Source organism: Octodon degus, unplaced genomic scaffold (assembly GCF_000260255.1).
Source record: "Octodon degus isolate 3935 unplaced genomic scaffold, OctDeg1.0 scaffold00254, whole genome shotgun sequence".
Taxonomy (NCBI): Eukaryota; Metazoa; Chordata; class Mammalia; order Rodentia; family Octodontidae; genus Octodon; species Octodon degus.
The window spans coordinates 556,852-583,570 of NW_004524830.1; the positions used below are offsets into that span (position 1 = coordinate 556,852).

At 52.9% G+C, this 26,719-nt stretch overlaps 1 protein-coding gene across 5 annotated transcripts in view; it reads right to left on the reverse strand.

The window, feature by feature from the left end:
* Eefsec (eukaryotic elongation factor, selenocysteine-tRNA specific) overlaps nt 1–26,719 on the reverse strand; it is a 235,211-nt gene that overhangs the window by 11,647 nt on the left and 196,845 nt on the right. For all 5 annotated transcript variants that reach the window (XM_023706386.1, XM_004646097.2, XM_023706387.1 and 2 more), the window contains one exon: nt 20,023–20,179. In XM_023706386.1, the coding sequence (XP_023562154.1) occupies nt 20,023–20,179 (157 nt within the window). The remainder of the gene's footprint in view (nt 1–20,022; nt 20,180–26,719) is intronic.

A 26,719-nucleotide genomic window follows, 5' to 3' on the forward strand; every position in this document is an offset into this window, starting at 1 on the left:
CTGCTTGGGACCCCAGCTCTCAGTACTTCCTGGAAGGCCTTGCTCCCTTTACCCTGCCCAACAACTTATCCTCAAAGCCTTCTCCAGTCCCAGGCTCAGGGTTCCGTGGGCTGTCTGAGCTAAGCATGAGGCCCTTACTCTCTGCCCAGAAATAAATGGGCACCTGGGTAGCCAGAGAAGCCCCTAAATGGGGAACAGAGGACTCAAGGAGATATCCTGGGAACAGAGGCCTCACAGGAGTGTCCCCCTAAAGAGTAGGGAGGTGGAGTCCAGCGGGCTCCACCTGGAGACAGAGCCAAGAGGTACATGTGTCACCTCACAGGACACTGGGCTTGGAGGACCAACCGGGGTGACTTTATGCACTCACCCAAGTCAGGCCTCTGCTGACTGCCCCCATCAGGGGAAACCATGGGCAGGCAGACTGGGGGCCAAGGAGGGGTTAGGAAAGTCTGCAGATGTGACTGGGTCAGCAGGCCAGGGTGGAGGGTGGCTTCTTGCAGGTGGTTCAGGTCAAGTGGGGTGGTGCTGGGGGGCTCTGGCCAGAATGATCTGGGGTCCTTGTGTGTCCTGGTGGTGGCCCCCACAGCCCAGCCCTTTTCTGGCCTTCCTCTTTCTCATCAGCTGTGCGACTTCCTACCCCTCACCTCCAGTGCAGTGCTAGCCAAGTCTGGCATTCCAGTGGGCTGACCTCAACTGTTGCCACAGCCCTAGTGCCGACCAGATATGCCCTATTCCTGGCTTCTGCAATTGACTCAAAAGGATGCCACCTAGGGCCCTGCAATCTTTCTTGGCTCTGTCTGCCTGATGCCCCTGGTGAACTTTCTCCCTGGGCTGGGCTCTGGTGAGGCAGGGCTGTAAGTGGCATATTTAGTGCCTGGGTGTGTGGCACACACTTATTTAGTAAATGCTGCTTCTGGGCCCTTTTCTTCACAGGGCTTATAAGAACACACCTCAGGGGCATGGGGTCGGGGGACAGCTATAGTCATGGCCACCGGAATTCTCAAAGTATATCCTCTGCAAAGCCACACAACCCTATGAGGTGTCGTGACCTCTCTTACCCTAGCCTCAAAGGCCTCTGTACCCATCAAAACTCTTGAGGACTCCTGGATCCCCAGCTTTCCTCTCAGCATCACTTTCAGCCAGACCCCTGCTGCCAACTCCACTGCCACCAAGGATGTCTGATGTGCTCACTCAGCTCCCCAAACACAACATGCTTCCCCAGCCCACTCAGGCTCCTCGCTGTAGGGACAGTGCCTGCCAAGACAAACACAAGGTGAAGGGCATTCTTGTGGCCTGAGTACCACTGAATGCTAACTGGAAAATGCCACCCGCCAACCCTGAGGGCTCCCGTCCTCAGGGCCAGGGCCCCTCACACCTGGTCTTGAGCTTAGCTGCCTGTCAGGGCCATCCTGCCTCAGGCTCTTGGGCCCCCTCTATGGTGCTGTAGCTCACAAGTTAAAGGCAATGTGTGTGCCTGGCCAAACTGGGGGGTGCCCTGTACCCTCTACAGTGCAAGCAGAACTGGTCCCCACATGTGCTTTAAATGTTGTGATTGTCACTGTTGAACAATGTGGCCTGCACCCTTAGGGTGGCACTTGCCCCCCAATCCTGCTCTTCAATGTGGTCCCTAGCTGAGCTGCTCCCCTGCACTGCCTGTCATAAGCATGATGGTCCTGGAATGGTGGCTGTGCAGTACCCAGAGGGACCTAGACTGCCTGCCACACCCTGGCATCTGGCCAGGTGTACTGACACTGGTGCCCTGGTCCTCTGAGGTGCAGGTCCTGGGTCGGGAGAAGCTGTGATGTAGGAACAACCTGCTCCTCTCCTGTTGGCTGTGGGGTGCCAGGGGCTCAGAGCAGTCCAGGGGTCCAGGAGGCTTGGGACTCTGCTGTGCCATGACTGCACTGCAGTCTACCTCCACCAGGCTTGTGTTCCTCTAGTCTTCAGGTATTTCCTCTGTGACATGGGGACAGCACCATCTCTTCAAACCATGGGGAAGACTCAGCCCAGAAGTCCCCAGGGCTTGTGGAATGTGGATGCCAGGGACACAGCTACAGACAGGAAATGAGACTACTCATTTGGCCTTGGATCTGTCCCCCAGCCCAAGCTGCATTTGTGGTGGGTTTTGTACCCACTCTGCCATACCCAGCCACTGGTGCTCATGTGTGTGTGTACAGATGAACACACAGGGCAGGCACGGGACCACAACACTAATGTCACAGGATGGCCTGGGGCTTGCACTCCAGCAATGTCCCTGTTTAGGCTGGGTGTGGGCCCTGTCTGTTCCTTGGCTCTGAGACTTAAGTGTCACAGCTGCCTACCAGGAGTGGTATCCTTACCTCAGCCTCTCTCTATGCTTCCCACCCTGGGGCACTAGGCCACCTGGGATCCCTGAATCACCTCTCTCCCTGCCCTTCAGTGTGCTCTGTGGCCTGTTCATGAGCAGAGCCTTGCTGGCTGGGTCCCTCCCTCTCTCTCTCTCTCTCCATCCAAGACCATCTTCTGTGACACTGCCTGGCAAGACCTCCTCTTAGATCTGGGTGGGCAGCTGCCTTTCTCCATTCAAGGTTGCCTGCCCAGGGGCCAAAGCTCACCGGCAAGAAACATAGGCTTTGATGGGATCTGGCCTCAGCGCATTTCTAACACTGTGAATTACTATTGACCTTGAACACTGGACATCTGACAGACCCTTCTGAATCTCCAGTTAGTTTTGAATGCCCAGAGGCCCTGTGCCTACAGTCCCTCACCTCAGCTGTCCCTCCATGGCACATGCTGTGCTGTAGGCTGCTAGAGACTCTCATGCCAGCCAGAACCAAGGTGCTAGAGGTGTCACACACCCTTTGTGAAGGCCTAGGAGCCTATACCCCTCCTGCCCTCAGCATGTCTGGCCTAGGGCCAGCACCAGGTACTGGCTAATTGCTTGCTAGGCAAGGGCTTGTTCCAGGCCAAGTGCTGGCTCAGTCCCTGCTGGGTGGCCCAGCCCAAAAGGGCAGTGGCTCTTATTCTCATCTTCTAAGGGGTCAGCTATAACTGCAATGGGCTTGGGTGCTGCACCCAGGCCACAGGACCTGAACATGCTTGGCTTGGATCAGCCATGTGGCTTCACATCAGACATGGATCATCTGCATGGCTTGGTCTCATTTGAAAATGGGGATAGCAGGAACCTCTACTTTACAGGATGGGCTTACAAGGCTCATATGTGTTGCTATCACAGAAGTGCTTTGAACAGTGTCTGCATGATCTGGAGTCTGGACTAGGTCAACGGTCACTGTGCTAAAGCCATTGCTACCTATGGGGTCCGTACCATGTGTCACCCCCTGCTGGTCACAGATGCTGCATGCATGAGGCCCAGGCCCGGCCCTGGAGTGGGTACATGGTGTGAACATCACATCTGCAAGGGGACAGACTTGAAATAGTAAGCAGTACAGCAGAAGCCTCGGATGGCCATCAGGGATAGGGAGGAGAGCGACGGGTGGCAGAGGGAAGCCTGAGGTTATGTGGCAACTGAGGCTCAAGGATTAAGAGGGCCCATGAGGAGCAGACTGTTCTGGGGCCTCCAGGGCAAGCAGAGGCCCTGGCTCTCTTGGGGGACAGGTGACTATCCCAAGGCAGTCCCTCAGCTGCTGCCTTTCTCAACACTGCACTGGATCAGGGCTCCTGCCAGGACAAGGATGAGGACACAGCATTGGGGAGCATGGTGACAGAACAGGAGAAGCTGCGTCCTCCCTATTCTCCTTTTTTTCAGGCTTGTCATGCACTAACTTCGACCGTGGAGGGAGAGGGCAAGAGTTGAGAGTGGCAGGAATTTACGAGCTCAGAGTGCAGGCTGCCTTGGGCGGCTGGGGTGGGGGCTCCTTCAGCCAAAACAATATTTAATTTTTTTAAAGGCAGCTACAAAGCCAGGATTAAGCTCAGGGCCCTAAAACAAGCTCATAAAATCGAAAAATATTTATCTGGAAGGGTGGCAAGTCCAATAAAAGTTTTATGAATGTTTTATAACTGCCCTGTCAGGAAGCTGGCCTCTCACTCACCTCCCTCCCATCACAGCCCCAGTGCACACAAGGGCATGCACACATGCATGCACAGGTGGACACGCCCCAGACACACATGGGTTCTATGTGGAATTGGCCCTCAGCCTCTTGGCTGTTCCTGGGGAGACTCCAGATGTGATTCTGCATCCCTGTACCTCTGCTCCACACACTCCCTTCCTCATCCCACATCTGCCTCTGGCTCTAGGCAGCACAAGGCCAGGTCACATGGTTGCCAGCACCTCATTTCCCAGCAGAGCTGCCTCCAGGTTCAGGGCACCTCTCTACTTCTTCTCCTCTGTGTCCCACTTCCTCTCTATGACATACTTCTCCACTGAATTTCACTTCCTGTCCATTGTACTTTCTCTCACTGAATCTTACTTCCTCTCCCCATACCCCATTTCCTCTCACTGTATCCCACTTCTCCCACATTAGCCTTGTCCACTGCATCCTTTCCTCCCACTGTACAACAGTGCCTGGCCCACTGCATCCTACACCTTGTCCACCACAGCCTCCCCCTCCCCAGCCCCGCAGCCTTGCCTATGTTCTGCCCTCCTCCCCCAATCCTTAACACCAGCCATAGCATTCCCTTACATCTTGGCCCAGAATGCACTCCTTGTCCCCAGGTGCTTCCCGAATCAAAGCCAGGCCTGACTACACACTGCTTCTCTTCAGCCCTGCTCTTCCTCCCTGATGCTTATCTGTGGGGAACCTTAGACCAGCACGAGTAGACCCTAGAGCTAGTGTAGAGGGCTCCTTAGAGGCCGTGGGTTTTGAGCTCTTGTGTGGCTTGGCCTGGCCTTGGCCTAAGCTCACTCACCTCAGGAAAACTTAGCCTGCTGCTGCCTGGGGAAGGCCCAGCTTTGGGCCAGTTTCCAGTTTTCCAACTAGATCATTCTCTTTAAGCAGTTATCACTGTCCCTTTCCATTCATGATAAAGGTGGTTACTCAGGAGGAGGGCACCAACCCCAAAGAGATACTCAGTGGGTATCCCAGATCTTCAGCTTATTCCATGTTTCCTTCTTGAAGACACTGGTATAGACCCCAGGGCCATAAGGTGACCATATTGGGGGGTCCCAACAAATGAGGACTTAGCACCTCAGGCTACCTGGCTCTACCCTCAGCAGAAAACCAGGCAAAGCCAACAGGGGCCTGGATTCTAAGCAAATCCCCAGGCCTTTCTCCTTCTCCAGAGAGAAGGACCATTCTCTCTGCCCAGGGAAGGCCAGGAGAATTCCTGTGGATGCCTGGGACTTAGGGCTCACTGCAGGCCTCTGAGAAACCAGGATGAGCACGGCATATGGGGAGAAACTAGATCATACATCAAGCTGGTAAGGAATAGTAGATCAGATAATGTGGATGTCCTGGGATGGGAGGTCAGAATGGATGGAACCGCCACCCACAGCCTCTCCCACCTGCAGCTGCATACATCCCAGGAGTACACAGCTCTGCTTCTGGGACCTGGTTAGAGGGATTTGCATCTGCTTCTCTGTATCCTCAGACAGGTTCCAGGCATACGAACCAGTCCTTTTAGCAGATGTGCCAATCAGAACAGCAAGTTCCACAAAGAAAACAATTGTCCTCTGATCACACCCAATTCAGTATAGCCACATATATGAAAATTTCATTCACACACACACACAACACCCCCTCCAAAGCCAGAGCATTTCTAATCCAAAATTGATCTAAGATCTGAAATGCAAAAAAATTTGAGGAATTTCAGCTTTGAGATTGCACTAAGCAGGGAAGGGGAATAGCTCAGCGGATTAAAATGCCTGCAAGTAGGCACAGGGGCCAGGGGTTTGATCCTGGGCCTGCTATGCCGCCCCCCACCCAGGGGTGCACTGAGACAGCAATTAAGACTGGACATGGTGGTTTGCACCTGTAATCCCAGCTCTTAGGAGGCTGTAAATAGGTGGATCACTATGAGTCCAAGCTAGTAGTGAAACCTGAACACCCTGTAGACCCTTCCCTAAAATACAACATAACACAGTTCAATTTCCAGTTCTGGGGAAAAAAAAAAAAAGATTGCACTAAGGGTACTCAGCTGGTAAAGTCTATACAAATCCAAAATCTGAAAACCTCCAAGCCTAAACATGTCTGGTCCCAAGCATTTTGGGTAAGGGATGCTCCCCTCCACATGGATGGCGAAGACAGAACATAAGGGAATGTAGCCAGAGGAGGAGGAGAGCGAGTTATCTCCAGGGACAGTGGTGGGTGGGCTTGGCTGCCTCTGTATTTCACTCTTACAAAAAAGGCCAGGGAGGCTGAGAGGCCAACATCAAGTCTACACTGAGTTCCCATCCAGCAGATCTTTTTTTTTTTTAAATTATTTATTTATTACATTTTTATTTAGTGTGTGTATGCGTGTGGCCAGCTCAGCCCACAAGGGGGCGGGGCTGGCTGGCATGTGGTGCTGGGGGATCGAACCGCGGTCCCTGTGCTTTGCCAAGCTTGTTCCAAGTAGGTGCTTTAGACCACTGAGCCATCTCTCCAGCCCATCATCCAGCAGATCTTGCTGGTTATGGGTTGTCTATGGTCCTCTGAGTGGCACAGGCTTGTTAACCATAAACTTTATGCCAGGCAAAGTGGTACAGGCCTATAATCCCAGCACTCTGTGAAAGTGAGGCAGGAATAAAAGTTTGATCCCTGCCTGGGTACTTGGTTTCTGGGCAAGAACTTTTCTCAGAATACAAAATACAAAATAAAAAAAGGGTAGGGGATGGAGCATAGGGCAAAGGCCCTGGGTTCAATTCCTACTCTTGCCCCAAACGCAAGTATTGTAGACAATCACACAGACACATGGAAGCGCGCTGGCCTCTACTTCTGTGTGTCAGCCTCAGACAGATGTCATGGAGTAGGCACGCAGCCCTCACAGCTGTGTCAGGCTCTCCTTCACTTGTATCCCCACCTGCTGCAGACACCACACATCACACACCTGGCCCACACCTGCCGCCCTGCAGTGGGGCAGAGGGCGGAACACACCCCCTGACACAGTGATTTCAGGACCCTGGGAACTACCCAGGTGTCAAAGTGCCAAGATGAGGAGGCACCTGGAGACAGTGGCTAGGCCACTGCACCTGGGGCTGGGAGGTTGGAGAGGAAGCACTGTGATGCTTCTTCGTGTCCTCCTGTCCTTTGTGCTGTCTTCTAAACAGGTCCCAAAGCAGGCCTCTACCCCAGCCAGGATGGACACCCCCCTTCAACCTCTTCCAGGGGCCTGGAGTTGCAATGGCCACCCAGAGAAGCCAGTGGCCCCTGGCCCTGTGGGGATAACAGGGGACCCAGCCCAGGCTGAGCTGGCCAGCAGATGGTTCCTGTCCATAGTGCTGTGTTTATGTTAATTGCAGATATTTTTAACGTATTGTGTTACTCCATCCATCTTTGTGAACGGTTCATCTTGTAAAATTCTTTTAATTATGTTATTTTTCCTTGCCTATCTTCATCATCTACAATTATTTATAATGTCACTGTCTTTGTTTCAAATGCTGGGTATAAACATTGTTGTAGCAGTTCTTCGATGGGGTTCATATAGTTTTTACAATTGCTTTGAAATGCTTCAGTGACCAAGGGGGAGGAGGCTGGCTGCTCCCATGGGGAAGAGACCCCAAAGTGCTCCCTGCTCTTGGTTCCAGCCACTCCTCCGAAGCCCAGACAGCACACACCCGTTGGGGGTGGCAGTCCTGGTTAGCGGCTGGATTAGGTTTCAGAACTGTTGTCCCCATAGACCTGGGGCAGGATCTGCAAAGGGCACTGGAAGGGTAAGACGCCAGGGAGAAAGACTAATGGTTTGTTTTCATTTTTATAGGGATTTTCTGAAACCTCAACTTTCACCTTTCACCCCTCTCCAACTCTTTTCTCCCAAGCAGGCTGTTGGCCAGGTTTCTTGTGAGAGCAGTGGAGGCTGTGGGGACAGTACAGTGGAACGTCTGCCTGCCTGGACCTAGGGTGTGCCCATGCCATGCCTCACAAAGCCAACGTTGGACCTCCCTGGAAGTTGGAGTGGACAGGCTGTCAGGGCTGGGCCAGCAGCCAGATGGCATGTATACAAAAGATACCTGGGCTCTTTGGCCTACACAACTTCCCCTATGGGCAATAGCCCAGGCCATACCATCTCTAGCCAGCACTGCCACGGTCCATAGAGACCCCAAACCCTGACCTCCTCTGTCAAGCACCACAGTAACTCCCTAGGCCCTAGGTTTGCACTGGGGCTCAGATTCTATAGGGTCCATGCCCTCAGGGATGCCTCCTCCTCTAAGGATCTGGGAGGCACCCCACTCCTGCAGGGCTGGTTCCTTCCTGGAGGTGCACAGACAGCCCTAAGGCTGGGCTCTGAGCTCAGGGTTCAAGACATGGTCAGGGGCTCCAGGAACAGAGATGCTGAAGAGGATGAAGGACCAGGTTGGCAGTAGTGCCTCAAACTTGTACAGAGCTTGGAGTGACCAGCTTGCACCACAAGGATCTGCAGAGCAGGAGGCTTTCCAGCTCTGGGAGCCACCAGGGTGGGCATCCTGACAGACAGGAACAGAGAGGCCGGCCGCACACAGCACCCTCATCAGAGCCTCTCTAAAGTAATATGGACAGGGTGCTATGAATAACTTTGCCAGTTACCATGGAAGTGCAAAGAAAAGGCCAAGATGCCATGGTGGAATTAGTGAGGGTAGAGGGCACAGGGAGCCAGGACAGGAGGTGTAGAAGGGCAGCCTTTCTGCCTGGGAGACAGCATACGAAGAGACATTTCACCAATGCTCTCAGAATCTTCTAAAACATCTGTCATATTCTCTTTGTAAAACTCACGACTCCAACTTCTGAGAATCCATTTTAAGAAAATAGCCTACCATATTAAAATACAGACCTAAAGACCAAGCTGTCCTCATAGATGCAATTTACAGAGAGATGTTAGAGATACCTGAACATGCTGGGCACTGTGCTGAATACTACTAGTGCATTTGCATTTTTCTATACATTCTGAGCCAGGATCTTTACCTGAAACTCATTTTAGAGATACAGGGACTGAGGCTTGCAGAGGTCCATTCTCGCCCCACATTTTAGATCAGACAGCAACGGTACTGGGATTTGGGCTAAGGCAGTCACTATGTGCTTTAATCTCCCACAAAGATGATAGAATAAAGCAGTAGAAGAACGAACACCTTAAATAGTAACGCTAACTGGAGAGAACATCACACACAATTTTACACACCTGCTGTGTTGTTGCCCACATAAAGAGCAGCCTTTGTGGAAAAGACAGTGACCCATATCAAAATACCAATGATGGGATTATGGGAGGCTTCTTTTCAATCTCCTCCACAGAAACATCTCTTTAAGGAGCATTATTACTCTTAGTTGCAGGTTTGCATCTGGCTTGCAGACAGGTATAGGGGCTAGGCCTGACCCCCAGGGAGGTCATGCCATGCACGGACAGGAAGAGGGGGTCAGAAGCCTTCGCAAGGGGTAAGGTGATCAGTCCTTAGAATGAGGGTCCCTCAAGGTCCTGGGTGCAGCACAGCAGCCCACACCTGCCCAGGCTCTGGTGGGAACTAATTCCTATCTGAGGCCACTGGGCTCAGGTCAGCCACTGGCAAACCCTCAGCTCTTCACTGACTGGCCAGAAGTTGCCGTCTTTACTGCCAGCATTGTGGCAGGGCTGCTGAGAGCTCACGGCACACATGTGCCACCGAAAACAGTCAGGTAAGCAGGATGGACTGCAAGGACTGACAGGACATGAGCCCTCAAATTGAGCATGTGCAGGAGCCAGAGCTCCGAGCCTGCCACTGCTGTGGGAGGAGTTGACCTGGGGACCACAGTGGGAACATGTGCCTACTCCAGGCTAGCAGAAGAAGGGAAGCTGTGAAGATGACACAGCACAGCTACAGTGTTGTGGCTGGATGCGGAGTGTTACTCCCCACCCCACCATGTGTTCTAGGCGTGGTCCTCAGTTCTGGGAACTAACAGGTAGGTGGGTGAACCTCTAAGAGGTGGGGCCTAGGAGGAGGAAGTGAGGTCTTGGGTCTTGGTCTTGAAGATATCTTGGCTGTGCAGAGGTGACTAGGACCCCACTGCTGAGTGCTGCCACTATGATGTGCTGTGTTGTCAGAGGACAGGAGACAAGTGATGTGGACTGAAACCCTCGGTCAAAACAAACCTCTCCTTATGTACTGGTTATCCTAGGTGTTTGGCTACAGTGGTAGAAAGCTGGCTCCATCAAACATGGCTTTCCTGCCACTCTGGTCTAGTGCTTGGAGCAGCCCCTGGGATCATTTGGGGAACAGAGTTCCAGTGTAGGAAGAACAGCTGGCCCAGGGTGTCCAATGGGCCCTGAGTACTCAGACACAGGACTGGCATGGAGGTGAGCACAGACCCAGCATGTGGATGGGAGGAATACCCATGACTCACTTGGGAGGTTCCTGGAGGAGGCCAGGTCCTAGGATCTGCATAGGATGCTCTGAATCTGGTGAGTCATATCACATGGCTCAGCTGAGGCAAGTTCTGCCATCTGCACCTGACATGTAACTGGCCCGTTTAACAGTCCCAGATGGTTTCAGGGGGTGATACCGGGGCAAGGAGGATGGTGGTGATCCCAGGGATCTGTTCACTGTGCTGTGGCCGTGAGTACAAACCTGGGACTTGTAGGTATCACAGATGCCACACAGAATTGTGTGCTGACCAGACAGACCCCAATTCCTGAGCTGTAACATCCCTGATGGCCCGGGATGGCAGCCTGTGCAGGGGACTGGACATCAGGCCCACTCAAGGTGACAGGGACCTGGAGGCTTTGCAAGCACTTTCTTCTTTACCCAGTACTACTTGTACATAGGGTTACTCCCTTTCCAAACACAGAGAAACTGAGGCCCTGAGCATTTCTCTAATAGCCCCATAGCCAGAACTGAACTTCTAGAACTCATGTAGGCCCTCCTCACAGGACTGGGGGAGCAGATGGGCTCTCAGGGGAATACCAGGGGCAGAGCGCCCAGTAGGAGCCCACACCTAAGGGCTGGGGGACCTGGTTTCAACCATAGCTCTGGGCTCAACAGCTGCATGGCATTGGACCTATTCCTCTGCTTCTCTGTGCTGCTGATTCCTTGCTGTAAAGTAGGAATTTAAATTGTTTGAACTATGTAAGGTAGCATCATCTTCTGGTATATGGCGAAGGTTAAATGACATCATTCTATGGGAAATACTTTAACGTACATGCACATATTGAAAACTACATATACATTTCCACCATATTTTAAAATTTTTATTATATTTTTTTGGTACTAGAGATCGAATTCAGGATGTTGCACTTGCCAGGCAGGTGCTTATGCCACTGAGCTATCTCCCCAGCCCTAAAAATGTTCTGAGTATGAAATCATAAACACTGAAGAAACTGAGAGACTATGGCTGCACTTTTGTTGTCTTCCTTTGCATGATATTATACTATGCTAAGAACTGACTGGGGACCCCACCTGTAAGTCCCTAAGTCTTCCCAGTGCCTACACCAGTGCACATAATAATTAATGGATATATGTGAGAGTGAGGGTGTGCACTCACGAAACAGCTCATACTCGAAGTCAGAGGAAAGCTCCAGGGTGACTCTGAGCTCAGCTATAGGAGCAAGAGGAAAATTAGTAGGTACCTAACCAGAAGCAGACGGGTAACTTTGGTCTCTTTGCAGGCAAAACAGGCAACCGCAAGGAGGGAGGGGTATCTAGGGAGCAGTCAGAGCCCAGAGGAAGGAAGCAGGTATGTGTGGAGGACAGGGTGACAGTCCTGTCATTGAGCTATGAAGATGACTGACTGCATGGCTTCTGCCTGCTCCTGACTAGAGGCTGTCTTGTCTCCCTGATGGGGAGCCTGGTGAAGAAGGAAGGCACTTAGAGGCCTAACTCCTCGATGGAGCACTCCTGACTCATCTGCTGCCTGTGGAAACAGAACTAAAGTCCCTGGGTGTTGGAGAGCGGAGACTGTGGGTGACTCATCTGCAGTGTTTCAAGCTCTCTCTCTCTAATATGGTTGTGTGGCTTTTATGAGTGAGAAGTGGATTGGGAGACACACACAACACTGGTCTTTCTGGTTTCCACCTAAAGGCGGGAGATGGGGTGGGAGCATCTTGCATGTATCCATAGGCTCTGTGGAGGCTGAGGCCAGGTGCCAGCACAGAGTGCAGCCTCTAAGAAGTCATCTCCTCTCCTCCCTGTACCATCAGGACCCCACCAGAATTGGAGTGAGCTGCCAGAGGCTTCCAGCCTTGGTCCTGTATGATGCCTAGGGAGATCCAAGAGGGAAGTGCCGTTGCTATAAACTCCACTCCCACATCAACTCTTGAACACACCAAGTGAATGAGTTCCAATATACAAAGCACTCACGACAGGCCCCAGATATCCTGACACACAGGGCACACTGGTTTCTATTACCATTGCCTTGTCCAGCCTCTGGGCCCTAGCATGTGCTGCTCCCTCTGTCCTGAAGGCCTGTCCTCCCTTTTGTTACCTGGGGAAACTGCCTCCCCTCAAAACAGCCCAAGCTTGGCTATCTCAGTTAACAACCCCTCCCACGGGAGCAGTCATGTCATCCCCTCAGTCCTCATGCTCCCTTCCTCTGTAAGATGTTCAAGGTGCTTGCTACCTTCTGAAGACCTCTCTATCAGCTGTGCTGGGGTCTGTTGTCAGCCACAGGGGGAAGGAAAGAAGTGTGAAGCTTGGAAGAAGCCACCTCCCACCTCCATTCTCTGCTTAGCCCTGGGGTATAGGGATGGAGGGCATCTCAGGATCAGACCCCAGTGGGTTAGCCCAGTTCACTGCCAGCCCTTGACTTCCAAAGAGACTGTAAAATTATCCTGTGTGGGATTTGGCCCCTGAGCTCCCACTACAGCAATGCCCCAGCCCTGTCTTTATGCAAAACTAAACACACCTTCACCAGCAGCCAAACTGAGAATTACTGTGGAGGGCACAGGGACCCTGTGTGCATCCCTGCAGGCTATGCTAAGAAGGACACCAGATCTCCTGGAGCAATTCTTCCCATATATGCACAATATAGCCTGGAGGCATCAAAGCACCAGGCAGACACACCCCAGGAGTGCAGGCCAGCTTCTTTTCAGAACATCCATGTCAGGGCTGGGAGTGTATCTCAGGTAGACTCCTTGGTTACCCTGCCAGGGCCCTGGGTTCTACCCCCAACGCTGCCAAACCAAACCAAACCAAACCAAACCAGACCAGACCAGACCAGACCAGACCAGACCAGACCAGACCAGACCAGACCAGACCAGACCAGACCAAGCCAAGCCAAGCCAAGCCAAGCCAAGCCAGACCATACCATCAAACCACACCAGATCAAATATTGGTGTCAGGAAACAAAATAACAGACCTCACAACCCATGGTGGTACCCTCCTTCTCTGAGAATGAATCTACAGCTGCCTGAGAAGTTACTTGGGTATCTTACATCACATAGCAAAAATGTTACATGTCTCAAGCTACAACTATATTTCATTCCTACAGGAGGATACCCTGATGACAGGCACAGCCTTGCCACAACAGCAAGCATTCAAAGGATTCATTGCATGCACTGGGAAAGCAATCAGCTGTCAGGCTTGGTGGGGCAGTAGTCTAAGAGCTGTACCTCAGCTTTCCTTCTGTTTGGAGTCATTCACAGTGCAGAGAGGGTGATCCTCAACACAACCCATCTGACGAGGACACTGGCTCAGGAAAGCTCATGTTCTGGCCAGACTGTAGCTCCCATCTACAGACTTTTGCTTGGTAATGTCCTCTACTTCCAATGTCTTAGAGTATGCAAAAGATGCCAAGTGTGCATGAATGCCAGCCTGCCAATGTCTTTCAGCAAGAGCCAATGTGGTGCTGGCAGGAACCACACCCCAGGCAGCTGGCCAAGGGCTCTAGTGCAGCCCAAGGACAGGTGATGGAGTTGCTCCACAGATTGTAGCTGCCACCAGGAGGCTGGCCAGGCAGGAGAGCATGTTTTGTGTGGGAAGGAAAGCAGCTTCACCTGAACCCCAGGGGAGCACACAGCCCCAAGCCTGCTGTTGGAGCCCCACTCATGGAAGCACAAGGACACCCACAACCCAAGCTCCCGGAATCTCCACTCTGGCACAAAGGTGCAGATTAACTTTTTGCTTCCTGGGTTTCCAGGAGTCTTGCAGCCAAATGTTGTCAGGTCTCCTTCTATCTGGGCCCTGCAGGGTCTGCACAGTCACCTAGGTGTCCCTTCAGGGACCTGAGGGGAAGGATTCTCCTACAGGCTGCAGTAGAGGAAGGGGCAGTTTATTGCAGATCTGGCACTAGCACAGGGGTCACAACGGCTGGCCCACATCTGAGAAGCTGTTGTGTAAAAAAAATCCACATTTCCAGTCTCTTTTGAAACACTGGATGATGTGCTGACACTGTGGCCAGCAGTGTTGGTGTACAGCTGAGTGGTGGCTGCCTCTGCAGATGCACCAGGCCTCAGCTCTGGACCACCAGGTTTCCTGGGACAAACAGGCCAGGAAAGGGGGCTACCTCACCTTCTAGGCATCAGGCACATGCTGGGAAATTGAGACTGGCTTGAAACTGGCTTCCAACTACACTAGCTGGAAGCCCAGAGCTCTAAAGGCAGTGAGTCACCCAGGACACACTTCAGAGTGGGCCCTTGAAGGTAAACATGTGGGGAAGGTGGCCTAACTGTGGTGTGGTCATGGCCAGGGAGGGATTTTAATACAGGCAGTTGTTTAAATTCCTCTTCCTTTCATAAAAGAAGACGTATATGGGGGCTGCACATCTATAACAAATGCAGCTATCCATCCAACTCTGTGTCTGATGTGGCTGGAGACAAGAAATGCTGCTGCTGATCTCTGACACAACTGTGACCCAGGCCCAGGCATGCAACTCCTCCATGGAGTCCTGGAGGCCCAGCTCTCCTGGCTGGTGGTAGCAGGAAGAACCATCAAGCAAGGAAATGTAGAACCCCACAGCCTGCCTGCAGGAAGCCAGCTGGCACGGGGGCAGGCATGAGGGAAGGTGGTGGCACTGAAAGCTGGTGTTTTGGGTGGGAGGAAGTGACAGGACAGGATATCTTACTGGACAGCTGATTCTTCCACCTGCCAGATGGAGCTAAGGACAGGTGGATCCTGTTGCAGTCTTAGAGATGAAGCTCTAACTCACAGGTGTGGGAATCTCCTCTGGGGGACTATACATGAGTGGCTGCTAAGGTGACGCTCAGGGCCAGCAGGAATGGCCCTCACAGTATTGCTGCATCCTTTATGCTATGTGTGGGCTGATCTAGGCATGTTCTAGGAAGAGAGAGGCCCCCACATGTCCTCAAGGTTCAGAGCACCAGCATCCCCAGCCACTTTGATGCCATCCTTAGCCAGGGGCTCTGCAATAAGACCTCATGTACCACACACAGCACACAGCATGAATGTGGCTCATAAACATGTGGGAGATTGCACAGTCACTCTTCTCACTGTGACCAAATAAATGCATCCCTATCTTCATAGGCAGAAGTAACAACCTCTAGAAAGGAAGGGTCTACATGATGTTCAGGGTCTTACTAATAGATCAGACTCATACTGATTCACCTGTTTACAGCCTCCCAAGAGCTGGGATTACAGGTGTGTGTTACCATGCCCAGTCTCAATTGCTGTCTCAGTGCACCCTGGGGGTGGGGCCAGCACAGCAGGCAGGCCTGGGGACTGAACCCCTGGCCCCTGCACCGGCTTGCAGGTGCTTTAATCCGCTGAGCTATTTGGCTGGCCCTGCAGCTGTGGTCTTGAAAGAAGGGAAGTTAACATGAGGCTATCATGGTGGATCCTAATCTTGTAGGTGACTGATGCCCTTGTTGGGACAGACGAGGACACAGGCATACACAGAAGAGACCACGTGTAGACACGCAGCATCCACCAGCCAGTGAGGCAGGCCTCTGTTTAAGCCAGCCCTGCCAGCCCCTGTGAATTTGGACTGCCAGATTCTAGCCTGGTGCAGGAATGACTGCTGTGGGCCCCAGCCTGAGCTGCAAGGGAGTGGGGGCTCTGGGGGCTGGGTACCTATAGCACTGCAGACACACGAACAATCCGCCATTGCATCTTACACTGAGACACGAAAGAGCAGGTACATGGTATAGGAAGGCTGGCAAAAGGAAGAGAGCCAGTGATGCCAGGCCTGATGGGTGAGAGAGGACCAGTAGGTGACTGCAATTACCACCCAAACCCTATAACTGTAAACCTGGCTCCCTACTCTCCCAAGCTGGTGAGGGGCATGCAGTGCTGTCTGTGGGTGACCAGTGCAGGCTCCACATCACTTCCAATTCCATGCCAGCATCCAGCAGGAACTCTGATATGGCAGAATCTCTGTCAGCAGCATCAAAATCCTGGTGGAGGGGTAAAGGGTGCCAGCTGTCCAGGACACAAGGTGACTAGAGTCTGCCTGCTCTCTCCACACATGGTGCATGATCCTGCTGGATCTGGAATTCTGGGAATGGCTGGGAGGCCTACAGGAAAAGGATAGCAGCAGTGTGGGAGCCCCCAAGAAAGAGGCTCTGTGTGCACAGCAGCCTCCGTAGGGACCAGGGGCAGATTAAGAGACTGGCCACCACTGACTGCTCCATGCAAGGAGTATCCATGCCCTCCCCTGTAGAATGGGACAATACTATGTGTGGCCACAGAGAGGTGGATAAAGTGCTGGTGGTGGTACCAGTGGTAGCTGCAATGGTGACCAGGACTTGAGGACAACCCTGCCCGTCCAGCTACTATGCAGACAGCCTCTGGCAAAGGAGTCAGGAGTCAGTGCTCTGGGTTTGAACTCTAGCTCTGACAGTTACCAGACAGGCTGCACCACACACATTGAACCACAGTTCCTGCCCCATGAAGGAAGACCTAGTTGGGCCAGGGGTATAGCTCAGTGGCATAAGTGCCTGCCTGGCAAATGCAAGGTCCTGAGCTTGATCCCTGGTACTGAAAAAAAAAAAAAAAAAAAAAGGAAGACCTGATACTTAGGGTTGGGGGACAATGCAGGTGTAAGTGACAGCATATACAGAGACTTACTGGACTTCTCAGCTTGAGGGCTGGCCAAGGAGTGAACAAAGATGCCTACGGGTCTATCTCTCTGGGCATATGATTCTACATTTCTCTTTCATTTTGTAACCCATGCACATAGAGTCCATGAAGTTATGATAATTTAAAAGCTTATTAAAGATCCCCCCCACAGTGTATTATTTGTTGAAACTGTACTTCCGATTTGATTTGAAACTCTCATTGCTATCTGTTTATCAATAAAATTTTGGAAAAAAAAAAAAAAAAAAAAGATCCCCCCAAGCTGGTCACCCTAAGTGAAAATCAGCAGGATCTTCAACCTCCAGTGACATCATGATAAGACTAAGCTCCTATTTATACGGAAAGTGCTGGGATTCCAGCAAGAGGGAGGCACCCATGTGCAGGATGAGTATTACTGTGGTTCTAGGGCATCACTGTGGCCCTAGCTTCAATCTAGTGAGTACTTGAAGCTCCGTGCCTTGGCAGCTCCATGGTCACTTGTGTGCAGGAGGATGCAGGGCCCATGACTTTCTATGCTAGGCCAGGCTCTGGATGTCCTGTTGGGAAGCAGCACTTGGAGTTTTCCAAACAGCCAGTGAGGAACCCTATGGAGGAGGGTGCCCACCATGTACCTGGCTGTTGGCGGAGCTAGTGCAAGCAGAAGGGTTTCAGAAGAGAAAGGTGTGTGCATATTTCTCTTATCTTCCAGAGTGAGGAACTCAGAGCTGGAAGGCATCAAGAACAAGTCCCCTGCACCTGTCGTCCGGCTCTTCTCCAATGGGAAGTCCCCAAGAGGGGGCTCTTGTCCCTTACCACGTGGGAATGAGAAGGGTTGGGACCTGTGGCCCTATGTCAGGGTTTTCAGGATGTGGTGACACAGCCACAGGGGCAGGAGCTTCTTCAGTGCCCGGCACCCTTTCTCCAGCAAAGCCACTGTGGAGTCCCAACAGTTCAAGAACTCTGTAGAGAGCACTACTGGAAGTGCAGTTTTTAGGCCCTTTCTCCAGTCCTGACTGCTGGCTGCCCCAGTGTGGGCTCTGTTTCACTGAGACAGTGTTCATTTTTTAATCAGGGGACAAGACAGAAGGGATCCAGGACCTACATCCCTATATAATGAGTCAAAGAGCTGCATGTCACTTGGCTCCTCAACCCTTGGTTGGCCCTGCTGGCATGTGACTTGCAGCCCTAGGCAGGGGCTGCCACAAGGGAACCCAAGGACCCTTCCCATCTGGCCCAGCTGAGCTTGCTCTGCAGGGTGCAGCCCCGACTCCATCCACTCCCCATGCTGAGGACCCTCTGAGCATGGGACCCAGCTTCCCCACCACCCTGCAGCCTGCCACAGCCTTTCCTCCCCTGGTACAGGGTGGCTCTCACTTACTGAAGATGCTTTCACAATGAAGGCTCCTCAGTAAGGTTAAAGGGAGGCACCAGTGGGAGGGCCAAGGAGAGATGGAAGGAGGAGGGTGAGATAAAGGAATCTGACCAGTGATGTTTAACAAGAGCACCACAAACAGGAAGCAGACAACTAAGAAGGCAGCTGACCTGTAGAGGAATGTGAACTCCAGAGCACCATGCTGCCACATCCCTCCTCCTTCCGCCCACCCAGCCTGGGAGCACACCCCCACCGCCTCCTCTGGGGACAGCCAGCCCTGAATGTGCCCTGGCCAGAGGGAGAGGAGCTCAGGGGAGACTAGCACGGTCCTAGACTCCTCAGAAGGGTACGGTGGGGTCTACTCCTCATGCCTGGGATAGTGCTTTCAGGGAAGGGTGAGCATCCTGGGCTCCCTGCCCACTGGGCATTGCCTCTCTGGATGCCTAGCATTGCTGAGGCATCCCATGGGCTCTCCCTTGTGGAAGCACACCCTGGCCTGGTAGCATGATCTGGAAGCTAGGCTGTCTGGCTTATCTCCTGCACACTCTCTGGAGCCCAGAGAAAAGCCCAGGCTCTGAGGATAATACACACTCAAGACGAGGGGACCCATAGCATTCTGGGATGGCTGAAGGGGTGGTGGGCAGACATGATTTGGAAGGCTGAGGATGTCACAACTAGAGTGCATTGCCTCTGTGGCTTAGCTCTGGCTTGGGGGAGGCAAGGGGTGCAGTCAAACAGGGTCAGTCTGGTGCCATGGAGAAGCAAGGTCCTGGCAGCAACCATCTCCCCGGGAGGGGGCGGTGTCATCTGTGGCCTCACGGCTTAGAGAAAGCTCAGGGAGACCACAGCCCCCTCACTTTTGCAGAGGAGCAAAGGAGTCCTGCATGCTGGCTGGGGCTGGCACACGACTGTCTTTAGGGAGATTTCCCTAGGGATGCCACATTACTGTGCTGACAGAGCTCCTTTGCTGGATGCCCCTTGCTGTCATAGCCAGCCTAGAATTGACACAGAGGACAGGAATGGCCCAGGTGACACTGAGGGGAGGCTGATAGGTGCCCACAAGGAAATACTTCAACTCAGCTGTGTTGGGAACTTTATGTAAGACCATGTTGGGGAATAAAAAATCGCAGATCATAGTGCATGGATGTGAATGTTCCCACAGTCCCTCTCATACCCCCTTTCTGTACAAGCATGCACGTGCATACACATATACACACTTGGGATATTCACTGTCTATCCCTCAGGCCTCTGTAAAATGCGAGTGGAATCAATGCCCATGTGCCAGGGACCAGTTCAGGGAGAAACTCAAGGTTTTGCCCTGTTGACCCAGGAGTACCCAAAGCCAGGCGACACTGAGGGTGGTCTGCCTCATGCCTACACTGTCCTGTGGGATTAGCTGTATCCCCACTCAGAGAGGAGTTGGGCTATCTAAGATCACCCCTATAGGGTGGAGTGGGAGCTCAGACTCTGACCTTGACCCTGCTCAGGCCAGATCCTGATTCCATGTCAGGATGTATGCTGGAAAGGCAGGATCATTAACCTAGGCCAAGCAGCACATCCTGGAACCACCTCTACCATGTCCCTGCCTTGCACAGTGCCCCAGAGCCGGAGGAGAAAGTGCACTTACCAGGGATATAGACCTTAAACTTGCCACTCTGGCCAAAGGCGCTGTCGATGACCCCCTGCTCCCCTGTGGACAGGTGCACCTTGAGCCCTACGAAGAGCTGGATATTGGTTTCCTTCTTGAACAGAGAGCGACCAATCACACTGTAGTCATCCATTGCCTGTGCAGACAGCGAGCATGGAGAAAAGAGGAGGATGTCAGTAGTGTTTGCATCTTCTGTGGGCACCATACCCCTGCTCTTGCTGTCCCTCATCTCTTTGTGGCATCTAGGCCCAGAGGGAGCACACATGTAGGAAGACATGGCGAGGCCCAGCCTGACCCTGCATAAGCTATACACATCTGGAAGCTTCTCTCAGACCTCTCCTCCCTGGCCAGGCCATCTCCTATTTTTGCCAACCCTGCTCTGTGGGTACTCTCTCCTAAGGCAAACTTGAGCCATGATGATGAGCACGCTCCCATAGGGGACTGTGATAGAAATGACAAGTGTACAGCCTCTGCCTGGCACCTATGTGGGCTGGGCTCTTCTCAGCCCTGGAAGCATCTTATTTCTACTCAGACTTGGCCATGGGCCCAAGATGGATTATTTTGAAAAGCAGAAACTGTCTCATTTACCCTAAAAACCTTTTGGAAAAACATATCCTATTCTATTTGATTCATAGCACCAGATAAAAGGTACTTGCATTCCTCCTCTCCCCAGTGATTGATGAATCGGATACAAATAATGATAAGAATAATAATTTCCACTAGCACAGCCCTTTATAATTCACAGGCCTCGTTCCCACACAGGGTCTCCTCCACGTCCTTCAGGACTCAGCTTCAGGAGCTCCCCCAGGGCCACTCCCGCCCCAGCAGCTGGGTCTGCATGAGCCTCCCGAGGCCAGACAGAGTTGGGGAAGGAGGACATGCCCGTATAGCACAGGCTGGGCCTTACCATTCAGTCGGCTTTGCTTACCTCTGCCCAGGGCTCCTGCCAGGATACCCTCCACTATGGTGCTGAGCTGAGCAGGCTAGAGAATGTTGTCCCTTGGCCCAGCCCTTGCTGACTGGGCTCCTTCCTATGGAACCCCTCTGTCCCCTCATCCGCAGAACCTTCAATCCTGTTGCAGAGACTTGGGCTGAGGCCGGGATGAGGTTTGAATGGGCCACATAATGTGACATCCTCAGTATGACAAAAGCACTAACCCAAGCCAACCAGGCTCTACACCAGTGAGCAGTGAGTGTGGTGGGCTCACCTGGCCTGAAGCAGCGGCCAGGGTCCTTGGGGGCCCCTTGGAGGCAGAGGAGGTGCCCCAGGCCATTCCTCACCCCTGGGGACAGACGTGACTGAGACACAGACCCGACTCCCAATATCAAAAGCACCAGGAGCCCAAAGTCCATGTAGAGAATAGCCTTCTGAATAGCACTGGCAGGACTGGGCCTGGTTTCACAGCTGATGATTCTCTGCCCAGAAGCCTTGTGGAGTCTGCTATGGCTTGGACTGAGGCTGTGAACTAACTGGCCCTGTGTGCAGCCCGTGTGGGGGCTCTCCTGGTCTCAACCTCAATGTCCCCCAGGGCACCAGTCTCACAGACCCTACCAAAAGTTCACAGTCCAGGAACATGCTGTGAGTCGGCTGGGTGGTGGAAGTGATGGGTCCCTCTTTCTTCTGGTCTTCCTGTCCTCTGCTCCTGACCTCTGTGCTGTGAGCAGCTGCCCTCTGCTACATCCTTCCACCCTGTGGTTGTTCCTTGAAGCCTGCTAACCACGGACTATGGCCCAACACTGTGAGCCAGATAAAACCCTCTCTTGCATTGTGTATGACAAGTGTTTTGTCCCAGTGACGAGAAACTGACTGAGGACAGACACTGAGAGCTACCATCTGATACATCTAGTATAGGCCCAGATTTAGGCCTTGCAGGGTGAACTGTAGCCATAGCCTGCTCTCCCTGCATTCCACCTTGGTTTTGTCTGGCCACCTGGCCTGGGTCATATCCTCACGTGTTTCTCTGTTCATGGTTCCTCAGAGAAGTAGGCTCCAGAAGGGCAGACCATGCCTTCTTTTCTACCTCCTCCTCCTTTGCATACTCTGCCCATTTACGTAACTGGAGTCAACTGTTTTGCCGTGAGGGCCTGTGTGAGTGGGTGGCTTTGCCCTGGCCCCTTGGCACTGTGCTCTGCACTAATGGCCTTGTGTTGATGAGCAGCTTCACTGACACATACCTGACACACAACAGCAGACACAATATAGAAGCAAATCACCTGACAAGTTTAGAAGGGTCACATAGCCAAGAAACCTCCCCACACCAGCTACTGTACCCATCTACCCACTTGTGCCTCCTTCCACCCTCTCTGCCCACTGCCCCCCTCCTTGCCCCCACCCTGGGACTGCACCAACCCAACTAGGCTCCACAGTGACACAACCCCTTCAGACAGCCTCCCTGCACCCCAGGACTGAGCCTGGGCCCTCCTGGCCTGAGCTGGCCATGCTGCCTTACCTCTGCCAGCTGGCCCATCTGTCTCCTCACTGGACTGGGCATCCAGAAAAGGTCAGCTCCCAGGCCTGGCCTTGCATAGTCCTGCCCCAAAGAGTCCTGCTGAGTAAGTACTCACCAAGGGGTGACTCACCTTGGGGGGGCCCAAGGGGTGGGGGTAGAACAGGGGCTCTTGGATCTTTGGGATAAAACTTGGGCACATACTGCTGTGGAGGTATCTGGGCTATAGGATGCATGAGAGTGAGATGACCACTGGGCTCTGCAAGTGTACTACAGACGCTGCCGGCCTGTCCTGTAGTGCTAGGGCTTGCCATCCTCAGAGCTTGGGCCACAGGTAGGTTACTAGTGCCCCAAAGAAGCCCTCACAGCCCTCTGGCTACATCTTCCCTGCCCCTTCTTTGGGTTATGAAATAGTAACTTAAAAAAGCCAAATGCAGAGACAGCAGAGGTCCGTCTTTCCCCAAGCCTGGGTCTCAGAAGGAGGGCAGAGTAATTTTATTAACTCCAGGGAACTTCAAAAAGCTTCAGGGCTTTCATGCCAGAGAGAGATGACCCCAAAGTTAGTTTTAGTGCTACATAAACAAAGGAGGAGGCCAGGAAGCCAGGGCTCCCGTGCATGTTTACATTCTCCTGTGACCAAGCAGGGCAGTGTGCAGGCGCCAGGCCACGTCGTGGCCAGTTCACTGACCTACACGTCCACAATATTGTCCTAAGCATCCGGGATAAGGTAGGCACAGGAGGTGCTTGGTGACCTCCTCAGGAAGGGCTCAACAGGCTTCCTTTTGCCACTGGCTTTGTGTTCCCACTGCACTGGAATGGAGGTTTGGAAATGATTCCAAGTTCAAAGGAGAGTTTCAGTCACTTCTGCTCCTGTGCTTTATGGCGTGGGCAGAAGATGCAACTGCACTGAGTGAATGTAACATCCCCAACCTTGAACTTCCATGTCCTTGGGCCCAACTGTGGGGACATGCATGGCAAGTCAGGGAGCGCGACTTTAGCACACAGCTGGAACTGTGTGATCCATACTGTCACTTCACAGCAGCACCCATCAGTCCCACATAGGAGACCGAAGGTGACCTGGTATGCACTGTGGGTGTGGCCACTACTGAAGAAGGGGATGCTGCTCACTGGACACTAGACAAAATGGGTCCCTGGCCATGGCATGGGGAGGTACCCTCATGGCATCCTTTACTCTTCAGAAAAGCCCTGCTAGCATTGGGGACTCAGCAAGGTCAGCGGCTTATCAGAAGCCACACACATCCTGATGCAGCCTGGCAGCAGGGGCTTCTTTCTGCTACTCATAGCCCCATGTGGGGCCTGGCTCTTTCTATTCACAGCAGGGAATCCACCCAGTGGGGGCCCATTTTGTCTGTTCTCTGACACACAAGTCCACCCCAGGGGTATGAGGCAGCCTTTTCCCCAGAGCCTTAGCGTAGGAAGACCCAGGTCCCTGGAAGAGACAACCCTACACTCAGAGACCTCAGGTTATCTGGTGAGGAGGCGCCAGGGAAGCCAAGGCCTCAGGAGAGCTTTGGTGAGGCCAGGGAATATGGCTTAGCACTGTACTACTCATTGCAGGGGGGCAGGAATGGGATGCTGTTCTCCAGATCACAGGCATCCCATAAGCGGGGACCCCAAAGACTAGGTAACAGCATATCCAACAAGTAAAACCTTCAGAGGACAGGAACAGTTGGAAGGTTTGTTTTCCAAATCAATCACAGTGAATATAAAAAGCAAGGCCTATGGGACTTGTTCTATGGTCCCTGCTCCTAGGAAACAATGCTGAACTCTGGCCAGCTCTGCTAGCACCATAGTCCTGCTAGGGACTCTGTGTCCACAAGGATAACTCTCTATCTCCTGGCCTTCTCAGAGAGGAATGGAGCTCCCCAGAGCAGTCACTGGATGCATAAGGGAGTCTAGGCATTGCTTCCATGCCAGGTGAGTTCCCATTGTCCCTGGCCTTGAAGTGGGAACTTGGCTGCTGGCACACACAATTATGTCATTATATGTGCGTCTCTCTTTCAGGGCTTGGGACCTGCCCAAGGTCTGAAGCGACTGTTCTAATTCAAATCAAAGAAGCAGCACCAAAGAGGGAAGGTAAACCAGCTGTGAGCGGTGCCAAGCAGCTCCAAGCAGCTAGGATGGGAAGTTTCCCTGCTCTTCTGCCTCATGCAGCTCTCTGGCCTACGTGGAGGCCTCTCTGCATCTATGTTAGGACCAGGGGTCAATGCTGGTTAGCACATCAAGTCCCAAATTCTACTGAGGAATGGGTCTCAGAGAGCAGTCATGCAGTATGGAGGTAGAGCAGCAGAGTCTAACACAACCCAAGGGCCAGGGCGGGCTCATTTGTCCAGCCTTTGTGGGATCTAGATAAACCATTCCCTCCTGAGCCTCAGTGTCCTCTCCTGTAGAAGCAGGACAAATGTATGGACCACCCCACCTCAAGCTGCTGCTGGGTGAGATGGGTTTCTGCTGTGAGAGGTCCCTGTAGCAAGGATCCGCCTCCCTGAAGGCCTTGGTGGACACTCAGGAAGTAAAGTGGCTTTATCTCATTTCATCAGACAGTCTCCAGGGCCCAGAACCTGTAGACCGTCCCTGGGGGAGGGGGGACATGCCCTGAACCCTATTTCCACACACTCTCAAGCTATCACAGACCCAGCCTCCCCACTCCTATGGAGATGGCTCTCAAAGGCGCTGCGTATCCATGGACAGAAAGGGGCTGCTGTTTTCTAGAACATTTGTTCAATACCAGGCCCTGTGTGTGGCCCTTGGCACACACTGCCTTGCTTATAACCCAGGGCTCCCAATGGAGGTGACATAGCTCAGAGCCTTGTGCTCTGGGCAACAAAGGGCACAGGACAGGCTGAGAGGCCAGTAAGGCCCCAGCATGGCTCTACACCTGGGGACAGCAGGACCAGCCTGGGCCCATGAAGCTCTGCTGGGGCAGGGCAAGTGGCAGACTAGCATGTCCTTGGTGCCCCAGGCACCTGTGACAAGCTACCAGCTATGGAGGGGGCAGGGCCAGGAGTCAGGAGGCAGTGTGTTGCAGACTTCAAAGCCAATAGTGCTCTGGGTGGCGCCTGCATGTTTACACTTGGTTGGGTTAGGGCCATAGGCTACTGTAGCCAGCCCTCAGGCCTTCCTGACTGGCGCCAGGGCTGCCTGGCCTGCAATGGTTGGCATGATTGGCATGACCCCCATGTGGGGCCATGTCTTGTCACCACCCCAGCCAGGAACTGGGCACCTGTGCTATGAGGCTGCAAGTTAACAGCCATGATGACACCCTATTTACCAAGGGTCCATTCAGAGGCAGGTACTGTCCTTGCTGGCTACACTTCTGCTCTTCTTTCTTGTCCCACCCCGTGGGAGAGGGAATGGCTCTTACCTTCCCTGTAATGGCAGGCTATGGCCTTCTCTCCTCCAGCCAGGTCTCAGGGCTACGGTCTGCCACCTCACCTCCCTGCCTACTCCCTGCCACGCTCTGCACATACTTCTCATTTGCGCCCAACTCAAGATAGCACAGACCCAAAAGAAGACTCCACAGGAAGAGCTGGTAGGGCCACCTTTGTTTCAGGGGCCAGGTGGAGCTGGTGGCTGTGAACGGACAGCTTCTATGGGCCCCTCTGTCTGCCCCAAGCACCCCTACAAGAGGATAGGGGGCCTGTGCCTCCAGTGTGCAATGGCTGGCTGCTGCTGTCCTTTCTCATGGCTTGGTGCCAGGCACCACTTGTTCACTACATGTTCCAAAGCAGCCTTGCCCTGGAGCAGCCACCCTCTCCTTTCTTGCTTGCTCCTCAGCATCTGCTGAGAGAACCTTCTAGCACTCTTTGGGCCTTGCACTAAGTATCCCACTTCCTTTGGCCCAGGTGGACATCATGTCCACTCCCAAAACCACAGCCCCTACATGGCCCTCTGACCTAGACCCTTGGCCCTTAGCTCACCAGAGCAAGAGTAGGTGGCTAAGACACCAGGGACCTCCTGGAGACACAGCCCATGGCTTTAGCCTGGTTACTATACACCATCCAGACCTCATCATTTTTGCCAGACCTTTATAAATTTGGGCTATGATTTACCTAATTCTTTTCTTTACATGCACCTAGGAGGGAAAGTTTACATGGCAAACTAATGAGAACAGAAGAATTTCAGGGCCGGGAAGATGGCTCAGTAGAGTAAGTGCTTCCCTAGCAAGCACAAGGGCCTGAGTTCAAACCTCAGCTCTGCCAAAATAA